We start from the raw sequence: 20,082 nt of genomic DNA, 5'->3' as shown, positions 1-20,082 counted from the left end.
AGCGATTTAAAAAGAAGAAAAAGTACCTGTAGGTATGAATTAAATAATTTTTTGAATGATTTAGAGTGATTGTTTGTTCAGTATAAAATGTAAACTTTTATGATGTCCAATTCTAAATATTAGGCTGGATTTAGTGCTCAACCGACGGTGAGCACTGACGTCGGTCGAGTGTAGCGTGTGCTAACCATGTTGCATTTAGTGCTCAGCTGACAGCAAACAATTGCGATGAAAAATGAATCGATTTTCACCCTCTTTAATATGTGCGTACTACTTATCTAAATTTTTTGGTTGTCCATTTAGGTGGGCATTTAACACAACAGCAAGTAAAAGCAAGCGACAGCAAGCGCAAAAAAGAATGCTGGGAGAGTTTCTTGCGCCACTTCTGCTTTCTCAGGGCGCGATTTGTTTCCGAAGCGGTAGTTGTATCTAGGATATTACAAATGATATCAAAGAGAATTCTAAAGGAATCAATTTTTATACAATAAATTCCCTTTATGCCTCTTACAACAGAGTCTTACAAACACACGGTATTATTTTTATAAACAAACTTTACAATCGTGATGGTAGGTACACTTCACAAAGCCTTATGAATATGTACGCACCACACGCCGATAACACCCGAGCTAAGACGAATACCGAATCATCTTCGTACTCCTGTACTCGACGTTCTTGACTAGGTACGACTTAAATAAGTCGAACAAGATAGTAAGTAATACATATTAGATTAATTAACTAAGTCGCCTAATTGTACCAGTAATTTATCGCTATATCATATTATCTAAGATATGATAAAAAAATTATAAAAGCAAGAACTTGAAGTGTAAAAGAAGTTTGTTGTTACAATGAAGAATTGGGTGTGGATATTGTTGGTTTCAGCAGCGTTTGCCAAACACGAAGAATATGCTGGGTAAAGTATAATTGACTATTTGAATAGAGCCATCCATTTTTGGTGACCATATTTTGAGCAATTTACTCTGTAAGTAGACTTTGAATCTGTGCTATTAGCGTTTTGTAACATTTAGATTATACATCTTATAATTGAAGAAACTGGAATTGATTAGAAAGGAGGCACATCTGTGCCTCCTTTCTAAAAAACCCGTCCTAGTTCGGACATTAAAAAAAATTATAATTATTTTTATAATTAGCGGATTGTTAAATGTGAATAGGCTAATATTTTGTATATATTTAAAAAATGAAAAAGCATTTTGGTGGCATATTTTATCTATTTAAGCTGTAGGTACTGTTATATCAAGTGGGCAAAGGTGATAGCATATTATATAGATATAATTCATTCATATTATATAATATAAAATAAACATTAATTTGTAGTTACCAGTCTCAAATAATATTTTTTAAACAATATTATTTTTGTCTAAAGAATTCTTTTAAACTATAGTAGCATTATCTATTAGCCATTATTTAAAAAAATTATGCATTATTGGTTTATGTATCTCTCTAATATTCAAAAATTCTGTTTTGAAAAGAGTAACCTTACGAGTTTCTTACTCGTTCCTCTCTAAGGAAATCTGACTTCCGAACGAGCTGTATGAAAAAATTACATATTTCAAGTGTAATGCAATTTACCTACGAAATAAAAAAAAATTATTTGTTTGTTTTTTTAAAATGTCTGCCGTGGGGTATCCGGCAGAGTAGAATAGACCTCCCTCACTCTTACCGAGGCGTCGTAAAAGCCGACTAAGTTATTTGACGTCCGTAATATCATCAAGCTTTTGACGTCTCCGATTTTAGAGAAGGAAAACTTGAAATAAACCCGGTATTCTGTCCCGCCGCTTAGGGGCTGGCTGTCAAACCCCAAAGACATCATATAGCCTAACAAACAAGTACCGTCAGGAACATGGCTGTAGGAAAAAATACTGTAACTGTACCCCAGGGGGGTACCGGCAGAGCCGGAGAATCCCCTCCTCCTCCTGTATCTGCAGGACGAGGCTGCTCCTCGTATTCTGGGGGGAGCAACCTAACAGCTGTAGGCGGCGACGATATTCGCCATACGTTTTGCGACGTTGAATGTTAGAGGAGGAATGAATGAGAAACTGGATGAAATTTACGAGTTAATGAATGAAAGAAAATTAGATGTGCTGTGTGTGAATGAGACAAAACGTAAAGGGAAAGAGATACTGACGCGCGGCCCGTTCACAGAAATATGGTCGGGAGTTCCAGATGAAGCACATGGCAGTAAAGGCGTTGGTATACTTCTTTCAGAGCGAATGTCAGAATGCATGCGAGAGTATGAGTGCGTAAGTCCCCGCCTTATCTGGGTCCGATTGAAAGTAGGTCTGACACCTCTATTTTTGGTAGGTGTATACGCTCCGGACTCTTCCCATAGTAAGGCGGTAAGAGAAGAATTTTGGGAACAAAGGAGAGAGGTTTTGTTATTGCGTAAGTTGAATGAACGTATTGTCATGCTTGGAGATTTCAATGCAAGGGTTGGAGTGAAGCGTGATGGGTATGAAAATGTGCTTGGGACGTTTGGGGATAAGAGTGTGAATGACAACGGCGTATACTTGTTAGATATATGTGTGGAGATGGGTCTGTCTGTGATGAATACGTGGTTTCAGCATAAGATGATACATATGTACACGTGGCAAAAGAAGGAAGGCAATGTTGTGTTAAGGAGTATGATAGATCTTGTGACAGTCGATGAAAGAATAAAAATGAAAGTAGTGGATACTAGAGCCTATCGTGGACCAGATGTCGGCACAGATCACTATTTGGTAATTAGCAGAATAAGTGGTTTGTTTAAGCGCTGGCGGCACAGATCAAAAGGGTCAACTGCTGAATTAGAACGTATAAAAGTGGAAAGATTGAAAGATCAGCGAGTAAAAGAGATGTATAAAATGCAATTGAGTGAACGGCTAGAAAAAAGCTGGAGTGATGTTAATGAGGAAAGTGTGAATGATGTATGGTCGGTATTTAAAACCAACATTATTGAATGTGCTGATGATGTATGCGGTGTGAGTAAAAGAAGGCACAAGAAATGCCAAAATGCCGACTGGTGGGATGATGAAAGTAGAAGAATGGTTGAGGAAAAGAAAAAAGGCATGGCTGGATGTCTTGGCAATAGAAGCAACAAATAGAGCGAGTGGCAGTATGAATGAAGATAATGTTAAAGAAATCAAGGACAAATATAGATGCGTGAAAGCGAAAGTTAAAGAATGTATAGAGAAGAAAAGGAATGAGAAAAAGGTGAAATATAAGGAACAATTCGGCGCAAGTTTCCGAAATAATATAAAACTGTTTTGGAAACTCGTGAAAGAAGCGCGGGGAACAAATATAAATTCATCTATGAAACTGATTAGGAATGAACAAGGTGAGGTCATACATGAAGAAAGTATGATACTAGAGTGCTGGAAGAATTATTTTGAGAGCTTATACGAGAAAGATGTAAGTGAAAAAGAGCAAGAAGAGATAATAGATATGTTTGTGGACCCGAGTGATGAAATAGGTTTGGATGAAATTATGAAAGCGTTAAGAGGTATGAAGTCGGGAAAGTCTGCTGGGTATGATCGAGTGACGACTGAAATGTTGAAGGCTGGCGATGGACTAATAGTGACCCTGCTGCATCACCTTTTTAATTTATGTTGGAAACAGGGCCAAGTTCCAGACGATTGGACGAAGGCAGTGACTGTCCCAATTTATAAAGGCAAAGGCTCGCAGCAGGAATGTCAAAATTATCGCAGGATCAGCCTTCTTAGTGTTGTTGGAAAAGTGTATGCCAGAATATTGATTGAAAGAGTAATGAATGTGACTAATGACAAGGTATGGGATGTGCAAGCGGGATTTCGGAAGGGAATGGGATGTACGGATCAAGTCTTTTCCTTACGCTGCATCACTGAAAAATGTCTGGCAAAAAACCAGAAAGTATATTGCGCGTTCATAGACTTGGAAAAGGCATATGATAGGGTGAATAGAAAGGAATTATGGAAGGTCTTATCTATGTATGGGGTGGACAATTTTCTGATAAGGGCTCTGAAATCTCTGTACAGGGATTCTCAAGCCTGTGTTCGTGTTAATGGTGCCTATACGGGCTGGTTTGATATCTCCAAAGGTGTCAGACAGGGTTGTGTAGCGTCGCCTTGGTTGTTCAACCTATTCGTGGATAGATGCATGAATGATGTGAGAGAAATGCAATGTGGAATCAATATGGAAGGGCTGTGTGTTAAGTGCCTCTTGTACGCCGATGATCAAGTCATTTTTTCATCATCGGTAAATGAGTTGCAACAATTGATTGACTGTTTGAACGGGAGCTTTAAAGAGAGAGGTTTGAAAGTAAATGCAAGAAAGACGAAAGTGATGGTATTTGAGAAGGATGAAAGGTTGACTGAGTGTACTATCACGATTGAAGATGAAAGGGTAGAACAAGTTACAGATTTCGTATATTTGGGTAGCATGTTTACAAGAGACGGAAGATATGAAGGTGATATTGAAAGGAGAGTGACTGCGGGAAATTGTGTGAATGGAGCGCTGCATGCCTTTATAAACGGTAAGACTGTGCCAATAGAAGCGCGAATGGCTGTACATAATGGAGTGCTTGTCGCCACGTTAATGTATGGAAGTGAGAGTTGGGTATGGCAGAAGAAGCATAAAAGCAGAATTAACGCAGTTGAGATGCGATCATTGCGTAGTATGTGTGGGGTAAGACTGACTGATAGAATTCCGAATGCGGTAATACGAGCGCGCTGTGGTTTGAAAGAGGATGTTGTGACAAGGACTGATAAAGGAATGCTTAAATGGTTTGGACACGTGGAGCGAATGAGTGAAGAAAGAATGACGCATCAAATATATAAGGCAAGTGTGTGTGGGCAAGTCGGTCGCGGGAGACCTCGTAGAACATTCGTCGATCAAATTGGCGACGTTTTGAGAAAAGGAGAGGTCCGAAGCACCCGCAACCGGCGAGCATGTATGAAAAGAGTAATGAATGTAGAGGAAGCGCGTGAGGTCTGTAAGGATAGAAGGAAATGGCATTTTATTGTCTCTGCCTACCCCGACGGGAACAAGGCGTGAGTATGTGTGTGTGTGTGTGTTGTTTAAAATATTTTTTGGAAGGTTAAACACCTTAATACACATAACATTTGCGTTATTTTGATGAAGCGCTGTTCTACAGTATTGCATCAAAAGGCAAGTTGGATCTCTTAATCCTATATGGAATAGTCCTTTGCTGGTTTAAAAAGTTCACCATGTTTTTTAATTAACATACTAATTTCTAATATATACAGACTAGTAAGCGTTAAAAGATTGTACTTTTTGAATAATGGTCTACATGACAATACGTTAACATTAGTATCGACTAGTTGACCGGGCAAACGTTGTTCTGTAAATAATAAATAAAACACTGTTTTTTATGAATTTAATAACTTAAGATTAATCAATCTACATATAGTTGGTTGTCAAATGTCAAATATTATGGGTGCGAAATTTAATGTTACAAAACTCAAGATTTATCAATCTACATCAAAAATAATCTGATAGATAATTAATAACTGTAGTTAATCTACCAACTATAGTTAGCTAAAATTAAGTTCAAGTTTAGTTTTTAGCTCCTGAGAAACTTAGAAAGATATAAAAATTATAATAATTTATTCATTTGAAAAATATTCTTTTAAATTGATTTTTGAACGACGGGGGACACATCAAAGGAAATACTAAATTGTTTTTTTTTTTTTTTATTTTATTTCAATCATTTTCATATTTATTCACCTTTTAAACCTTCTCTGGACTTCCACAAATAATTCAAGGCAAAAATTAGCCAAATTGGTCCAGCCGTTCTCGAGTTTTAGCGAGACTAACGAACAGAAATTAATTTTTATATATATCTAGATGTGATTAGCGATTGTAAATACTACTATGTAATGACTTGCTGAAAGATATATTTGAGGACAAAATCTTATCCAAAATTTAAAGCTAAATTAAAAAAGCACTGTCAATCACAATAGATACATTCTTACCCTAGACCATAGCGTGTTTTTAATTTATTATTGTTTAAAGTCACCGTAACTATTAACAATTATCACACGGCGCCTATTTCTACCGTGAAGCAGTAATGTGTAAGCATTACTGTGTTTCGGTCTGAAGGGCGCCGTAGCTGGTGAAATTACTGGGCAAATGAGACTTAACATCTTATGTATCAAGGTGACGAGCGCAGTTGTAGTGCCGCTCAGAATTTTTTGGGTTTTACAAGAATCCTGAGCGGCACTGCAGTGTAATGGGCTGGGTGTATCAATTACAATCAGCTGTACGTCCTGCTCGTCTCGTCCCTTATTTTCATAAAAAAAAACTATAAAATATATATTTTTTTTTATTTAGAATCATTTTTCTCATGTAAGTGAACTTTTATTCTTTTTGAGAAAATAAACGCCTTAAATAGAGAAAAACTCATCAGCCTTCTTATAAGAAGAGATTATTACAAGAGATATATCTCTTAGTACAATATAATTATAACTAACATTAAAATTTCATTCTATTTTATAGCTGGAAGTCATATTTCGTAGCCCCAACCACCCAGGAACAGTTGGAGTTCCTTGGATCAATACGAGACGTTCTCGATCTGGACTTTCTGAGCTATGCTACTGTTGACCGGAATGGCTTAGTTCTAGTCAAGCCAGAACACCAAGAAGAATTCATCAGCACGCTGAACAACCAAGGGATCAACTATAGAGTACACGCTGAAGATGTCAAAAAGTAAGCATTGGCTTAACTTTTAAGTCTTGAATGATGTTTCCAGCTTACTGCATAAACTATAACCATAGATTATGAATTATTATTGTATTTCCCGTATATTTCGAGTCAAATTATGAAGTGATTGATGATGCCTATTTGAAAACAGACAGATTAAAACAAAATTACCTTAAGGCGAAAAGTAAGCAGAAAACACGCAAACATGATGATTTTAGACAAGTTTTGTGGTGAAAGTATAGCATTTCGAGGTATGAACACTATTTAATCCTTTTACACGTATCGTTAAGTCTTATTTGTAGGTTGCTAATCCTTGCTGTTGGTTATAGTTAACACTGCCGAGCCTTTTTGAACTACCACTTTTCTTTGAAGTTAAACAAGTTTTTAAGCATGGCGTGACGCATTTTTTTGGTACTTCTCTCAGAAAAGTTATAGCTTGTACTTTTTTTTTGTAGGTTCATTTATTCAGATTAGTACTGAATAACGAGGATTGTAAGCATATAAACTGTTTTCCACGCAAGAATTTTGAAAATATTGGCTTTGTTACATAGATGGCGGGCCGGCAGCCGTGAACTCTTATCGCTCAAGGTCGCTGGCATTTAGTGTCGCCTTAATTTTAAATCTTTTGTATTTAGTATCTCAGGGTTGGTGGTACATACGTAGTAGCCCCCGCCACTCCCCCTTTTTTACTTGTGTCGTCTATTTATCACTTTTAAATTTTCAATTTTCTTGGCTTCAGTTATAGTATCAAATTAACAATTTCAATAGCGAATTGGATTCACAAAACATTAATCTAATTGAACACGGAGTCGCAATGTTTTCGATGATAAAATAGCTGTAATTACATGATTATGAATGTTGTACATGATTAAAACGATAATGAATTAACCGACGTCAAATTTATTTTGTTTGCGAATAATTTGGATCATTCATTTAGTGCTATAGTTTTTTTTAATGAAAATACGGAACGAGAGTAGCAGTACGTTTATCTGATGGTAATTGATACGCCCTGCCTATTACAATGCAGTGCCGCTCACGATTCTTGAAGAGCTCAACAATTTTGACATAAGATGCCCAAAGAGGTCTCATTTGCCTAATAATTTCAATAGTTACGGCGCCCTTCACCGAAACTCAGTAATGTTTACACATTACTGCCTTACGGCAGTAATAGGCGCCGTTGTGGTACTCATAATCTAGCCAGCATCCTGTGCAAAGGAGCCTCCCACTGCTGAGTAATTCAATTTACAAACATGTTTTCTTAAAAGTTAAGATTTTGATGCAGGTTATGAGAATATATATTTTGTTTACGCCTGTTTATCATATGTGGTTATGTATGTTTATTGTATTAAATAATATATCGTTGTCTGGCCACTATAGTAGGTACAGGCTATGCATTATATGCCTAATTCAGGGTTAGAAAATTAATCGTAAAATTACATAAATCATCATAAGTCTGTTGAGGCTTGGACCAAAGAAAGGGTCATACGATACCCCACATGACACAGCATGCTAACAGCCGCTCCCAATATTCAGTATAATTGATATTCCCGCGTCCCAATACATGGGGCACACTAAAAGCTTTGCACTTCTATCTAATCGGAACTATTTGAATTTCGAATGTAATATTTTTTGAAACGTTGCAACCTTCTTAGTAATAAAAAAAAACAATTGGCGGGAAATCAATTGTTTTTACCACACATAAAAGTTCTACGTACGCAACGAAAATGGAATTTATTCGAAAAGATTTTAGAGCGATGATTTTTTAGGATATTGAAAGTTCACTCTCTTCGCAAGACTGTGCTGCTCGTCTTCAAAATACTTTTGGGAAAGACGTACCTTGCTTGAGCACCGTGAGGCAATGGTTTGCTGAATTTGAGAGAGGTCGGGTTTCTTTTGAACCCGAAAAAAAAACCGCAATCTTGTGAATGGGTGTTTGAAAATGAGAACAGGCCAACTAAAGTGAGGCAGGCGAGTAACGTTGGTAAAAAAATGGTTGCATTTTTTCACAATTCCACTTGAAGATCAAAATAGTGTTGATGCCGAGTGGTATTCTACCATTTGTTTACCCAGGGTGTTAAAAAAGTTCGCAAAAGACGATAAAAAAGCTGCGTTCTCCTACATCGTTGACATTGCTTCTACACACACGGCCAACAAAACTGAGTCATTTTTAGCTTCCGTAAAAGTGTACTAAGCACTGGTGTCACGCAGTGATTCCTGTATTTTCCCCAAAATCAAAGATTTGATGAGAGGTTTCACTTTTACCAATTTCGAAGAGGCAGTGATAGCATTCAATCAGCACGTAGATAACATGCTTTACGATCTGTGGTCCTCCTGTTTTAAAAAATGGTTCAATCGCATGAAAAAATGATTAAAATGCAAAGGAGAGTATTTTGAAAAGCAATAAACATAATATTTTAGTTATAACATGTTGTTTTTTTAAGTTACGCAAAACTTTTAGTGTGACCTACGTATAAGGCGATAAGAATGACTTATCGGGTATATTTGGACAGCTTGAGATTATTGACAGCTAATTACTGACAGTAGAAGGTAGTTACTTATATCTATCTCTAGATAGTATATTGGGAACGGTCGTTAGTTAATTAGCACTCTTTTATATATTTAAATATCATTTATGACATGTATCCATGGTTAAATTGAAAATCGTAAAATATGTAAATATAAAAATAGTTATCTGACAGCGTAAATCCAAGTCAAATCGTGCAATAGGTGCCGTCCCCAACCTAGCTACATTCGGAACCTGACCCTTTTTAGTGAGAGCCTCTTTAGACGTTGGTTGAGACTCGTCGCTATTGGAATAGCAAAAAGTCTTGAATTTATGACATTAACATTACATCGTGTTACATTATTATTATTTGAAAGTACATGTTTTGTTGTTTGTGAATCTTCCACTTAAAACTTAGATAGGCGATGAATTAAAATAATTGAATCGACGAATCTAACCACCTTTAATCAAGAATTCAATGTTCAATCACGCGCATGACGCAGTAGTACATGTTCACCAGTACAACATAAAGCGGTTGAAACCATCTGTCATCCTAGCAACATGTACCAGGACTTCATAAGCAGTTTAGAGGTCCATGAACAATGTAGGTTTCGATTCTGACATGTGTAATTGGAGGAGGAAAAACGAGCGTACGCTTCACCTGATGTTAAGTGATCACCGCAGCAAGAGAATATTCTCCTGTATCACCAGAGGAATCACAGCAGCGTTGCCGGCCATTTCGAAAGGTGAACGCGCTTTTTTTGTAGGTATCTATGTCATAAACACCGCACAAGGAAGCCCATTCCACAGCTTACTTGTACATGGAAGATGGATAGCTAAAAGATTGCAAATTAGGTTTCAAAAGAACTGAATAAATTTTAACTTACTTATATTATACAAATAATTACTGACACTTGGCCCGTGGGGCCCAGAGGCGCGGAGAATGTATAAAGTACTATTTTCGCGCCTCAATAAGGTTACTGGAAACCCAAGCGCTGGCAGCTATTTCGGTCAACCGATCAGACTAGCTATCCACCGCGCAAAATGAAATGAAATGAAATTTATTTAATAAAATACCCGAATGTGTACAAAATTTACCCCAATATAAATTTAGATTAACTCTTCTTCTATTGACATCAGTATTTTATAATGGAAGTGAATTCTTGAATTCTCACATTGATATTTAAATTTATAAATAAATAATTGTAAATCTCTGACATTTGCATGCTTTGTATAGAGCTGAATAGCAAACTGTAAATATTTGTACTATACCATCTTGAAATGAAACCTATTCAATGCAAATAAAGTTTATCTTATCTTATCTTTTTTATTGCGCCGAATACAGTATACTTTATACATATTAAATTTATTGTAGTGTCTTCCATTCCGCTAATTTAAATTAGCATGCAAAACGTTAACTTAAAATTTAAAAAATCCTTAACACTATAAAAATTAAAAAAAAAAATGCTGCCAGTATTCTTAGTACGCTTCCACGTAATGATAGTTTAAATTTTATGTGATTATAATATTATAAATATAATTAAAGGATTTGTTTTGTTTTAATAAATATAATAAGATATAACATGCAGGTATACAAAATTTCACATTAATAAGTAGGATAAACCATTTTCATAGTATTTTTTATATGAAAATAAGGGACGAGACGAGCAGGACGTTCAGCTGATGGTAATTGATACGCCATGCCCATAACAATGCAGTGCCGCTCAGGACTTTTTCTGAGCGGCACTACAGTTGCGCACGTCACCTTGAGACGATAGATGTTAAGTCTCATTTGCCCAGTAATTTCACTAGCTACGGCGCCCTTCAGACTGAAACACAGCATTGTTTACACACTAATGCTTCACGGCAGAAATAGGCGCCGTTGTGGTACCCATGATCTAACCGGCATCCTGTGCAAAGGAGCCTCCCAAATGTGAGCGAGTCTGAATATTCAAGAAAACTGTTACTGCCGCTGCTTTGATTGTGCGGAAATTCAGGAAATATGATATGAATTCAGTCAAAAAAGTTTATGAGCCACTTCTTAGTGGTCGGAAACGATTTTGTATTTAGTTTCTGCGTCGCAAGAGAATTAATTCCTACAATAAAATAGTAATAAATGAAACCTTTTCAACTTTATTTCAGACAACTTGACAACGATGATGAACAAATTGAAGCTAGGAGAAGTTCACTTCGCAGCACACCTGAAGGGGAAATGCCGTATGATAATTACCAACCTCTAGATGTGGTTAGTATAATTGTTGATGAAACTTTCAAAAATTGGATACAATTCTAAAAGGTTGATCACTTACCCTCAGGTAGTGAGCTACTCTTTTACAGCATGAGAAGAAATTAACGCGTTGTCAACCCATTTTATATGCCATGGGTATGAGTCGGCAAAACCTATAAATACTCGTATAGCGTAAGGTTTTTAATTCCTAAGTTGTACGTAGTACGTAGAAGAATGTTCCCGTAGAGGAACACCACATATATTTTGATTGATATTATTGTTTGTTTGCGAAACTGAAGTGGCAGTGGGCAGGTCACATAGTTCGACAGACAAATGGCTGGTGGGGCAGAAAAGTCTTTGCATGGCGACCACGTACCGGAAGATCTATCAACAATGCACACCCCCCACAAGATGGATCGACGATCTGGTCAAGATCGCCGGAATACATTGGATGAGAGCAGCGCAGGACCGATCGTCTTGGAGATCTTTGGTGGAGGCCTTTGTCCAGCAGTGGACGTCTTCCGGCTGATGATTATAATGATGATGATGGTTTGTAGTGAGTGGTGCGATAATGAAATTTCATTGCCACAATGTAATCAGATAAAGCAGAAGAAGAAGAGACAAATTTAAGTAAAATATTTGCGCAAAGTCTAACAATCGAGCCGGTCACAGAGTATTGAATCCATAAACTCATTTAATTCATCGAGAATCTTTATATCGATATTTATAGTATTTCTATAGTCTTAAATATACAATATATTGACAATAATTTAATTTTTTGATACTATTTACAGATTTATAACTATATTGATAAAGTTGCTGAGCAATATCCAGACGTAGTAACACTAGTAACACCGGCTAATTCTTTCGAAGGCTATCCCATAAAATATTTGAAGATTTCATCTTCTAACTTCGAAGATCCGACAAAGTCTGTGATTTTCATCGAGTCTACTATTCACGCCAGGGAGTGGATAGCGCCACCCACAGCGACATATGCAATCCACAAGTTGGTTGAAAATCTGACGGACCCAGAGCTATTAGAGAAGTTTGATTGGATTATCTTACCCGTAGCCAACCCAGATGGATATGTATTCTCTTTTGAGACGGTAAGATTCTTTTCAGCCAATAATAAAATTAAGTCTATTAAAAGCGTCGAGTTAACAGCAAAGCTTAATCTCAAATACAAAAATATATTTATATGATACGTTAAAAATTAAGTTAAATTAACTAAGTTCATTAAGTATAATTCTAGCATAGAGGTTACTTACTAAGCAGTAAAATGGAAATATTCTAAGAAACTATTCATAAATTTATGTATACACTAACAACATTTAATTTTTTTTTGTTGTTATTTGTGTACAAATTAATTAAAAAGTTAATCTACGGAAAGTAAAGATACCAATAAAATCAACATCATTTAAATTCTCCAAATATAAACAACCTGTCAAATTATGTTTTTGATCAATTTATTTATTTGGCCATTTAAAAATGTAAAGTAGTATTTTTGAATAGCATTTTCCACTTTTATTCACACTTCAATTAACAGTTTTAATTTTTTCGTTTCTTTGTCTTCAGTCCCGATTTTGGCGTAAAACGCGTAGTACAGAATTCAGCACATCTTGCCCAGGAGTAGATGGAAACCGTAACTTTGATTTCTTCTGGAATACGATTGGAACCAGCTCTAATTTATGCGCAGACAACTATGCCGGTGGAAGACCATTTTCTGAAGTTGAAACAAGAGTAGTAAGGGATATTATTCACGAACACCTTGATAGAATGGTTATGTACCTTAGTATGCACAGCTATGGAAGTATGATTCTCTATTCCTGGGGACACGATGGATCTTTGTCCAACCAAGCGTTTTCCTTACACAGTGTTGGGATTAGCATGGCTGATGCTATTTATGAGAATTCCTTGCCCCACTTCCCTAGATATTCGGTGGGTAATTCAAGACTAGTCGTCGGCTATGCAGCATCGGGAATATCAGCTGACTATGCCCATGCTGTTGGAGTTCCTCTATCGTATACATACGAGCTACCAGGGTTTGGAGGAGGATTTGTTGGATTTCATCTTAATCCACGATATATAAAGCAAGTGGCAGAAGAAACTTGGGAAGGTATTGCTGTTGGCGCGAAAAGAGCTGGTGCACTGTTTGGCAATCAATAAATAAATATCTTTTTAATTTTGTCTTTTCTTTGCTTGGAACTTTATGACATAATCCAATCTATATATAGATAATGAAAATGGTCCTTGTTTGAGGCTTAATCACGTTTTAGGCGTGAATGATCGTATCCACATGAAACTACCATCATTCGATGCGAAATTTATCCTACATGGTTTATGGCTACTTATTGTTCGAATTCCAACGTTCCTTCATTAATATATCACCCTTTAAAATTCGCTCAGCGAAGCGGGCGGGAACGGCTAGTACATAGATAAAAAGTTGGGCAAAAAAACCGTTGGCAGAACATTCTCACATTTTATTTTATATAATTATTGTTTTTATTGTTCTTTTTTCTTCCGCATCAGAATCCCCATGGGGGGTTTTTCGCTTGACTTGATTTGTTAACGCGCAACTATGAGTCTGGGTGTTAATTCTTTGCTGGTTAAAATTTGCAGCGAATCAATTGTGATTTGTTATTAAAAAACAAAGTAAAGATATTGTAACTAAATGATCTTTCCAATTTACCAATACAATATATTATGACGTCTTTTATACCTGAGAATAAACCAAGAATATGCAAAATGTTGACTAAATCGGTGACAACACTGTCAATACAATGATTACTCTAATAATTCTGAATGTTAGTTAACCTTTCAATTAAACACGGGAAACGTTATACGTCCGAATAAACCAATATAATGCAAAATGTTTATTTGTAAACATTTTGCATATTTTTGGATTATTCTCAGGTATAACTTTATACCAAGTTTATTTATAGGGCCCTTAGCTTAGATTAAGGATTGGTCTCCACTGCGCTCTAACTAGATACCGCAGGTATAGTCGCAAAGTGCGGCTACTAATACTACGACTAAGCAGGCCTACTCGAGCCAGTCTCGATCAATGTGTTCTGTTTTGTTAAACTTTGCTAATAATTGAAACTAAAATGCGGGTTGCAAAAGTAAATCTTTTTTTTTAATATTTTTTTTTTCTACAAAAAATTATAAAGACACTGGGATCACATATCATCAATAAGTATTTTGTTATTTTATTAATTTCAATGTAAAATAACACGAAGCGTATGTTATAAAATTTTAAAGATGCCATTGAGTGTCAAGATGCCATGCAAACAAGGATCTTACAGTTGCTGTAATAAAAAAAGCTTTTTTCCTTAGGTAATGCAGTATATAGCTGGACCGCAGTGGAGACCAATCCTTAATCAAAATTCTGTAGTATTTCGAATGTGAGGCAGCTTTGCAAATAAACGCGGGAAACGTTATACGTCCGAATAAAATTATTCTTATGCAAAATCTCTATTTGTAAACATTTGGCATATTCTTGGATTATTCTCAGGTATAACTTTATACCAATTTTATTTGTAAGGCCGTAAGAATTTACACAACACATTTTCTAAAAGCGATGATTCATTTCAGTAATTTATTTTGACAGTTAATAACTAAAGTTACTTATAACTTGAAAGCTGCGGAAATTTACGTGAAGTGAACGGAAAACTCCAATTAATGCGAGGCAAACATGCATCGGGGGCCACATTAGTATGGAAATATTCCTCACAGATCTTTGAAGATATTCATAAAGTTATCCCTTTGTTGTGTGCGAGAATTAACATTGTTGGGTCGTATAATAATTTTGAACTATATTCTAATGAAAATAATTGAAATAGTTTAATAAAAATTGGGTTTTTATTTTGAGTATAATATTCAAAAATAAAAAAAATAAAAAATAAAAAATAAGAATCCAATTTCAAAAACACTATTTCAAAACAATAGATATAATAATATCCACTAAAAGTATAAAAATATTTGACTATTATTATACAATCTATTTAATTAATCTAATTCTAATTCCGATTATTATTTTTGGAATCGGCCCTCCCGCCGAGTTATCTCACCTATATATTATTTAGTTACAAACCTAGCTTGGCTGACACAGACAGAGATAAAAAACATAAAAATAAAACAAACCGAGGAGTTGAGAACCTTTTCGACGAAAAAATATTGCCATAGTTCTTTTAGCTGATAATGAAAGTACCTACTTATATCTATCTACTAATATTGGTATATTTATATTTTAAAAATAAAACAAATTAAAACAATCCAAATGTTTTGAGTTTTCTCGAGTGTTAATTCCGCCAATATTTGTCTTCCAACAATTGTTTCGCTTCTACACGAGGCATCCTCAGGAGATTTTGGATGAGAGATTTTGGTGAAGACAACTTGTCCTGAGGATGTCTCGTGTAGAGGCAAAACACGTGTCGAATTGTTTAAACACAAATATTGGCGGAATTAATACTAAAGAAAACTCAAATCATTTGTATAATTATGGATTTCCGCAAAGAAACGCCTACTTAATTTTTTTTTTTGGTATATTTAATTAAACGTTATGCAAAACTCCGAACGATGATACAGTTTGTACAGTGAGAGGTTTCTTTGCACTGAAAGTCGGCTTAGTGGTGACTGTGTAAAAGTAAAAATTGGAGGCACGGCGTATTTACTATCATGTGAACGACTTGTTCGTTTACGGCCGTTCCCAATATTCTATCTACAGATAGAGATATTCTATTTACCAGTGGGAGGCTCCTTTGCACCGGATGCCGGCTAGATTATGGGTACCACAACGGCGCCTATTTCTGCCGTGAAGCAGTAATGTGTAAGCATTACTGTGTTTCAATCTGAAGGGCGCCGTAGCTAGTGAAAATACTGGGCAAATGAGACATACCATCTTAGTCTCAAAGTTACGAGCGCAATTGTGGTGCCGCTCAGAATTTTTGAGTTTTTCAAGAATCCTGAGCGGCACTGCATTGTAATGGGCAGGGCGTATCAATTACCATCAGCTGAACGTCCGAAAAAATACAGTGTATCTGGGATATAAAAAGGTAACTTTTCACCAAATTACGTGGAAATATTTTTATTTAAAGATTAAAATGAAAAACCACAAACTTGGTTATTTGAATTTTTCACATAAATTTTGAAGTTATGTGAAAAAAGTGTGAAAATAAAAGTTATAGATCTTTGTATTACCTACAACTTTTTTCCATAGGACTTCCATAGGCCGAAAATCGATATAAACCGTTATTTACCCTTTAACACCCCCCCCCCCTCCCTTTCTCCACTTCCCGACCTTAGATCGCCTGTAATTTATTTTTCCTTTCATTTTTGTTATATTCTCTTCCTTTTCCCATGGATCTGTTTTCTTCTGCTTAACGTTAATATTTCCAACAAGACAATGAATTCCAATTTTAATAATTTACTATCATTAAAAACTTTCAGATACTTATAATAATTTAATAATTTAACATAGTTTCGTATTCTGGTAATCAATGTCTGCCGAGTAATTTAACAAAAAATATTATGTTCGTACAAGTTCGTGACAAGACAAACAAGGAAGAAATTAGCATTCGCAAAAGGTTCAACCTCATTATATTTTGTTTTAGAATGTTTTACCGTAACTTCATCATGGTAACTTTAACGAGAAAGAATAAAAGCTAAAACTCGAAATTTGTAGGATCCTTTAGTCAGTATCACACCTGTGAGTATTTTTGTATTACGCCACGGAGTCCGAAATATACCCATTTTGGTTGCCAGTGCGATCGCAAGTTTGTAATATAATTTTGTTTATTTTTTCGTATTCGAGTCTAACTAATAAATTCCGAAAGGTACTGGAACTAGAGTGAATACAATTTATGTGTTTTGTTATGAAAGTGCAGTAGCTCACTATCTACTGTTATTCCACTAAATAACGGAACTGCTCAAAGCTGTTGGTGTTCAACAATCATGAGCAGCATTGTGTCGTACTGGCCTCCAATGTGTATCAAAACTTCTGACTTCTTATCATAAAATAACCTCCGTTATCGCGTATCATCATTATCGGTATGAAGACGTCCACTGCTGGACTAAAGTGTCCCATAAAGATCGCCATGACGATCGCTCCTGCGCTGCCCTCATCCAAACTATTCTGGCGATCTTCACGACGTTGGTCCATTCGTAGTCGCAATTCGAGGACTATTCTGCCCCAACGGCCATCTGTCCATTGAACTATGTGACCTGCCCACTGCTGCTTGAATTTTGCAAACTTTAGCATACAGTGTGATTCAATCTCAGCTTGCGAGTATATGATGATGATATATAGGCGAAGGTGATCTAATTTCAAATAAATTCCATGCAAAACTGATCTAGCAAGCATTATAACTCAATAACCGTATTCATATAGCAAGAGAGGAGTAAGAGAACTGAATCAATACAATACAAAGAAAAAACAAACAAAATATGAGATACAAACCAATCTATGCAATGATCTTCCTTGTACGGTATTTCGAGGAATCTACGACATGGGTACCTTCAAAGACAGCGCTTACACTTTTCTATAAGACTGGGAACGCTTATATGATTCTTTTGATTATGTAAAAGAATGTGGACGGCAATGATCACTTAACATCAGTTGGCGGTTTTTCCTCCCCTTACATAAAAAAATCAATATTAAGTCCCAAAACTATGAGATTAGGATAGCAAATCAACCAACCAATCCACCACAGTAATAAAGGAATAGATCAATACGAACAAAAAGAAAGTCAACCAAGATATGATCCAAACAAAAATATTACCCAAATTTACTACCGATGGCTAAAGGGTAGAAAAATATCACATTTCTGTAGCAGCGTCTTTAGTGAACGGAAATTAAGGTGATTGTTGAGTATAGAGGCTCCGATACATGACGTTACGTGGCGAAATGCGGCTTGTGTTCAGATAAAGCCTGAGAATGATACGGGTTTTCATACGCCATATTATGCAGACTTCTAACGTCGATTTTACAGTAAATAAACAAATTCTTACATTCTATTATTTCAGAAAGTGGAATTAAATGATATTAATAAATTCGTGAATCAACTTTATGATTATTTATGACAATCTTGTAAAATTGTATAAATTTGCATCATATAATTACTTCTTGCAATTTACGATCGCACAGCGCTATTAACCTACATTTTTATTCACCTAGAAGCTGTCTCTCTTTCTATACGTTTTCTATATCTACACGGGAAGTGAAATAGGCTGGTGTAGGTGACCTTCCGCGTGGTCTCATGCCTTCCACTGTATTCTGGATGAAAAGGCGTTCTATGGACTTCCTGTCTTGCCTTGATACATTTCCAAAGATAGTGAGCATGCTAGAATTCGATATGATAGCTCATCGCGGACTATCTCCACGACAGTTGGACCAATTTTACAAAATATGATGTTGTTTTTTTATTTATCTATTAATAAAAAAGAAACTTTTACATTGATGTTTCAAAGCAATAAAAACCGCCGAGGTTTGTACTATTGCTTGCATTACAAGTTGAATACTGCACAGATAAAAAATGTTTTATACAATTTTTGCTTCTATATTCAAAATACAGTAATATTTACAAAATTATTCTATAATTATAATTGTGTATAAATAACTCTGATAAATGTTGCTCCGGCTGATCGCGCTCCCCCAGTCGACTAGAGCCGAATTAATCCGACCGTGTGTTACATCGTCTACTGTGACAGCTCAGTCTCATTCATTTCCACAAAAATGCATCTACATATGTTTTCGCTTCACACATTGTATTTATATAAGACATTAAAATTAAGAAAATAGTGCATAAAATCATTTACGTTTTTCTAAATATTTTTTATTGAATTGCATTCTATGAATCGAAAATATTCGTGTTACATTATCGATGGCAAATATTTGCAGTCTTGCAATCATAGCACAGTTACTACACTGTTCAAGAACAAGAGTTTGATTTTTCTAGATGTGACAAAAATGATTTTGAAGAACATACGACAACAAAAAAATATATTGACAAAATTGCGATGCCCTATTCCGATTTATAGATAACACCACTCTAAGAAATCAAACGATGTTAGTTTTTTGATGGATGAGGAGGACAAATGATCGTTCGAGTCATCTGATGTTAAGTGATCACCGTTGCCCATATTCTGTTGGAACATCAAAGGAATCAAAGTAGTGGTGCCGGCCTTGTAGAAAGGTATACGCGCCTTTTTTTAAGGTACCAATGTCATAAGGCCCTGGAAACACTGTGTAAGGAAGCTCATTCCACAGCTAACCAAGCTAAGTGGCAGAAAGGTCCTTGAAAACCACACTACAGATATGGTATCCTAATTATTGGTATGTTGAAGGTGGAATTTGGCTTTGCCTTCTAGATGAAAGCGGAACAGGCAATTTCTTGAGATTTCAAGACCGAGGATTCCGATACTAGGTGAGCCATTTAGGGAAGTGTTGTCGAAGACCGGTGATTCGACAAATGTTTTTTTAATTTTAATTTTATTTATAAAACGCGTATACTTGAGTCTTCTGGAGGTTAAATTGGGCAAGGTTCATTTAACCCCATTCCGTGACCTCAAGAGAGGATTCGATAGAAGACACAACCTTGCTATTTTAAAGTGAATTTCGCTACTTTGTCACTGCTACCTTGATAGAGCTGAAAAATCGAAGATG

The 20,082-nt window shown here is 35.8% G+C and overlaps 1 protein-coding gene across 1 annotated transcript; it reads left to right on the top strand.

The window, feature by feature from the left end:
- Positions 1–808: 808 nt before the first annotated feature.
- Positions 809–13,602, top strand: LOC126978144 (carboxypeptidase B-like). The gene is made up of 5 exons (XM_050826890.1): positions 809–907; positions 6,487–6,696; positions 11,336–11,438; positions 12,215–12,526; positions 12,996–13,602. Exons 1-5 carry the CDS (start codon positions 843–845, stop codon positions 13,584–13,586), a joined length of 1,281 nt encoding a protein of 426 aa, XP_050682847.1. The 5' UTR covers positions 809–842; the 3' UTR covers positions 13,587–13,602.
- Positions 13,603–20,082: the final 6,480 nt, after the last annotated feature.

Source organism: Leptidea sinapis, chromosome 47 (genome assembly GCF_905404315.1).
Source record: "Leptidea sinapis chromosome 47, ilLepSina1.1, whole genome shotgun sequence".
NCBI lineage: Eukaryota > Metazoa > Arthropoda > Insecta > Lepidoptera > Pieridae > Leptidea > Leptidea sinapis.
This window is presented reverse-complemented; position numbering and strand designations above follow the sequence as displayed.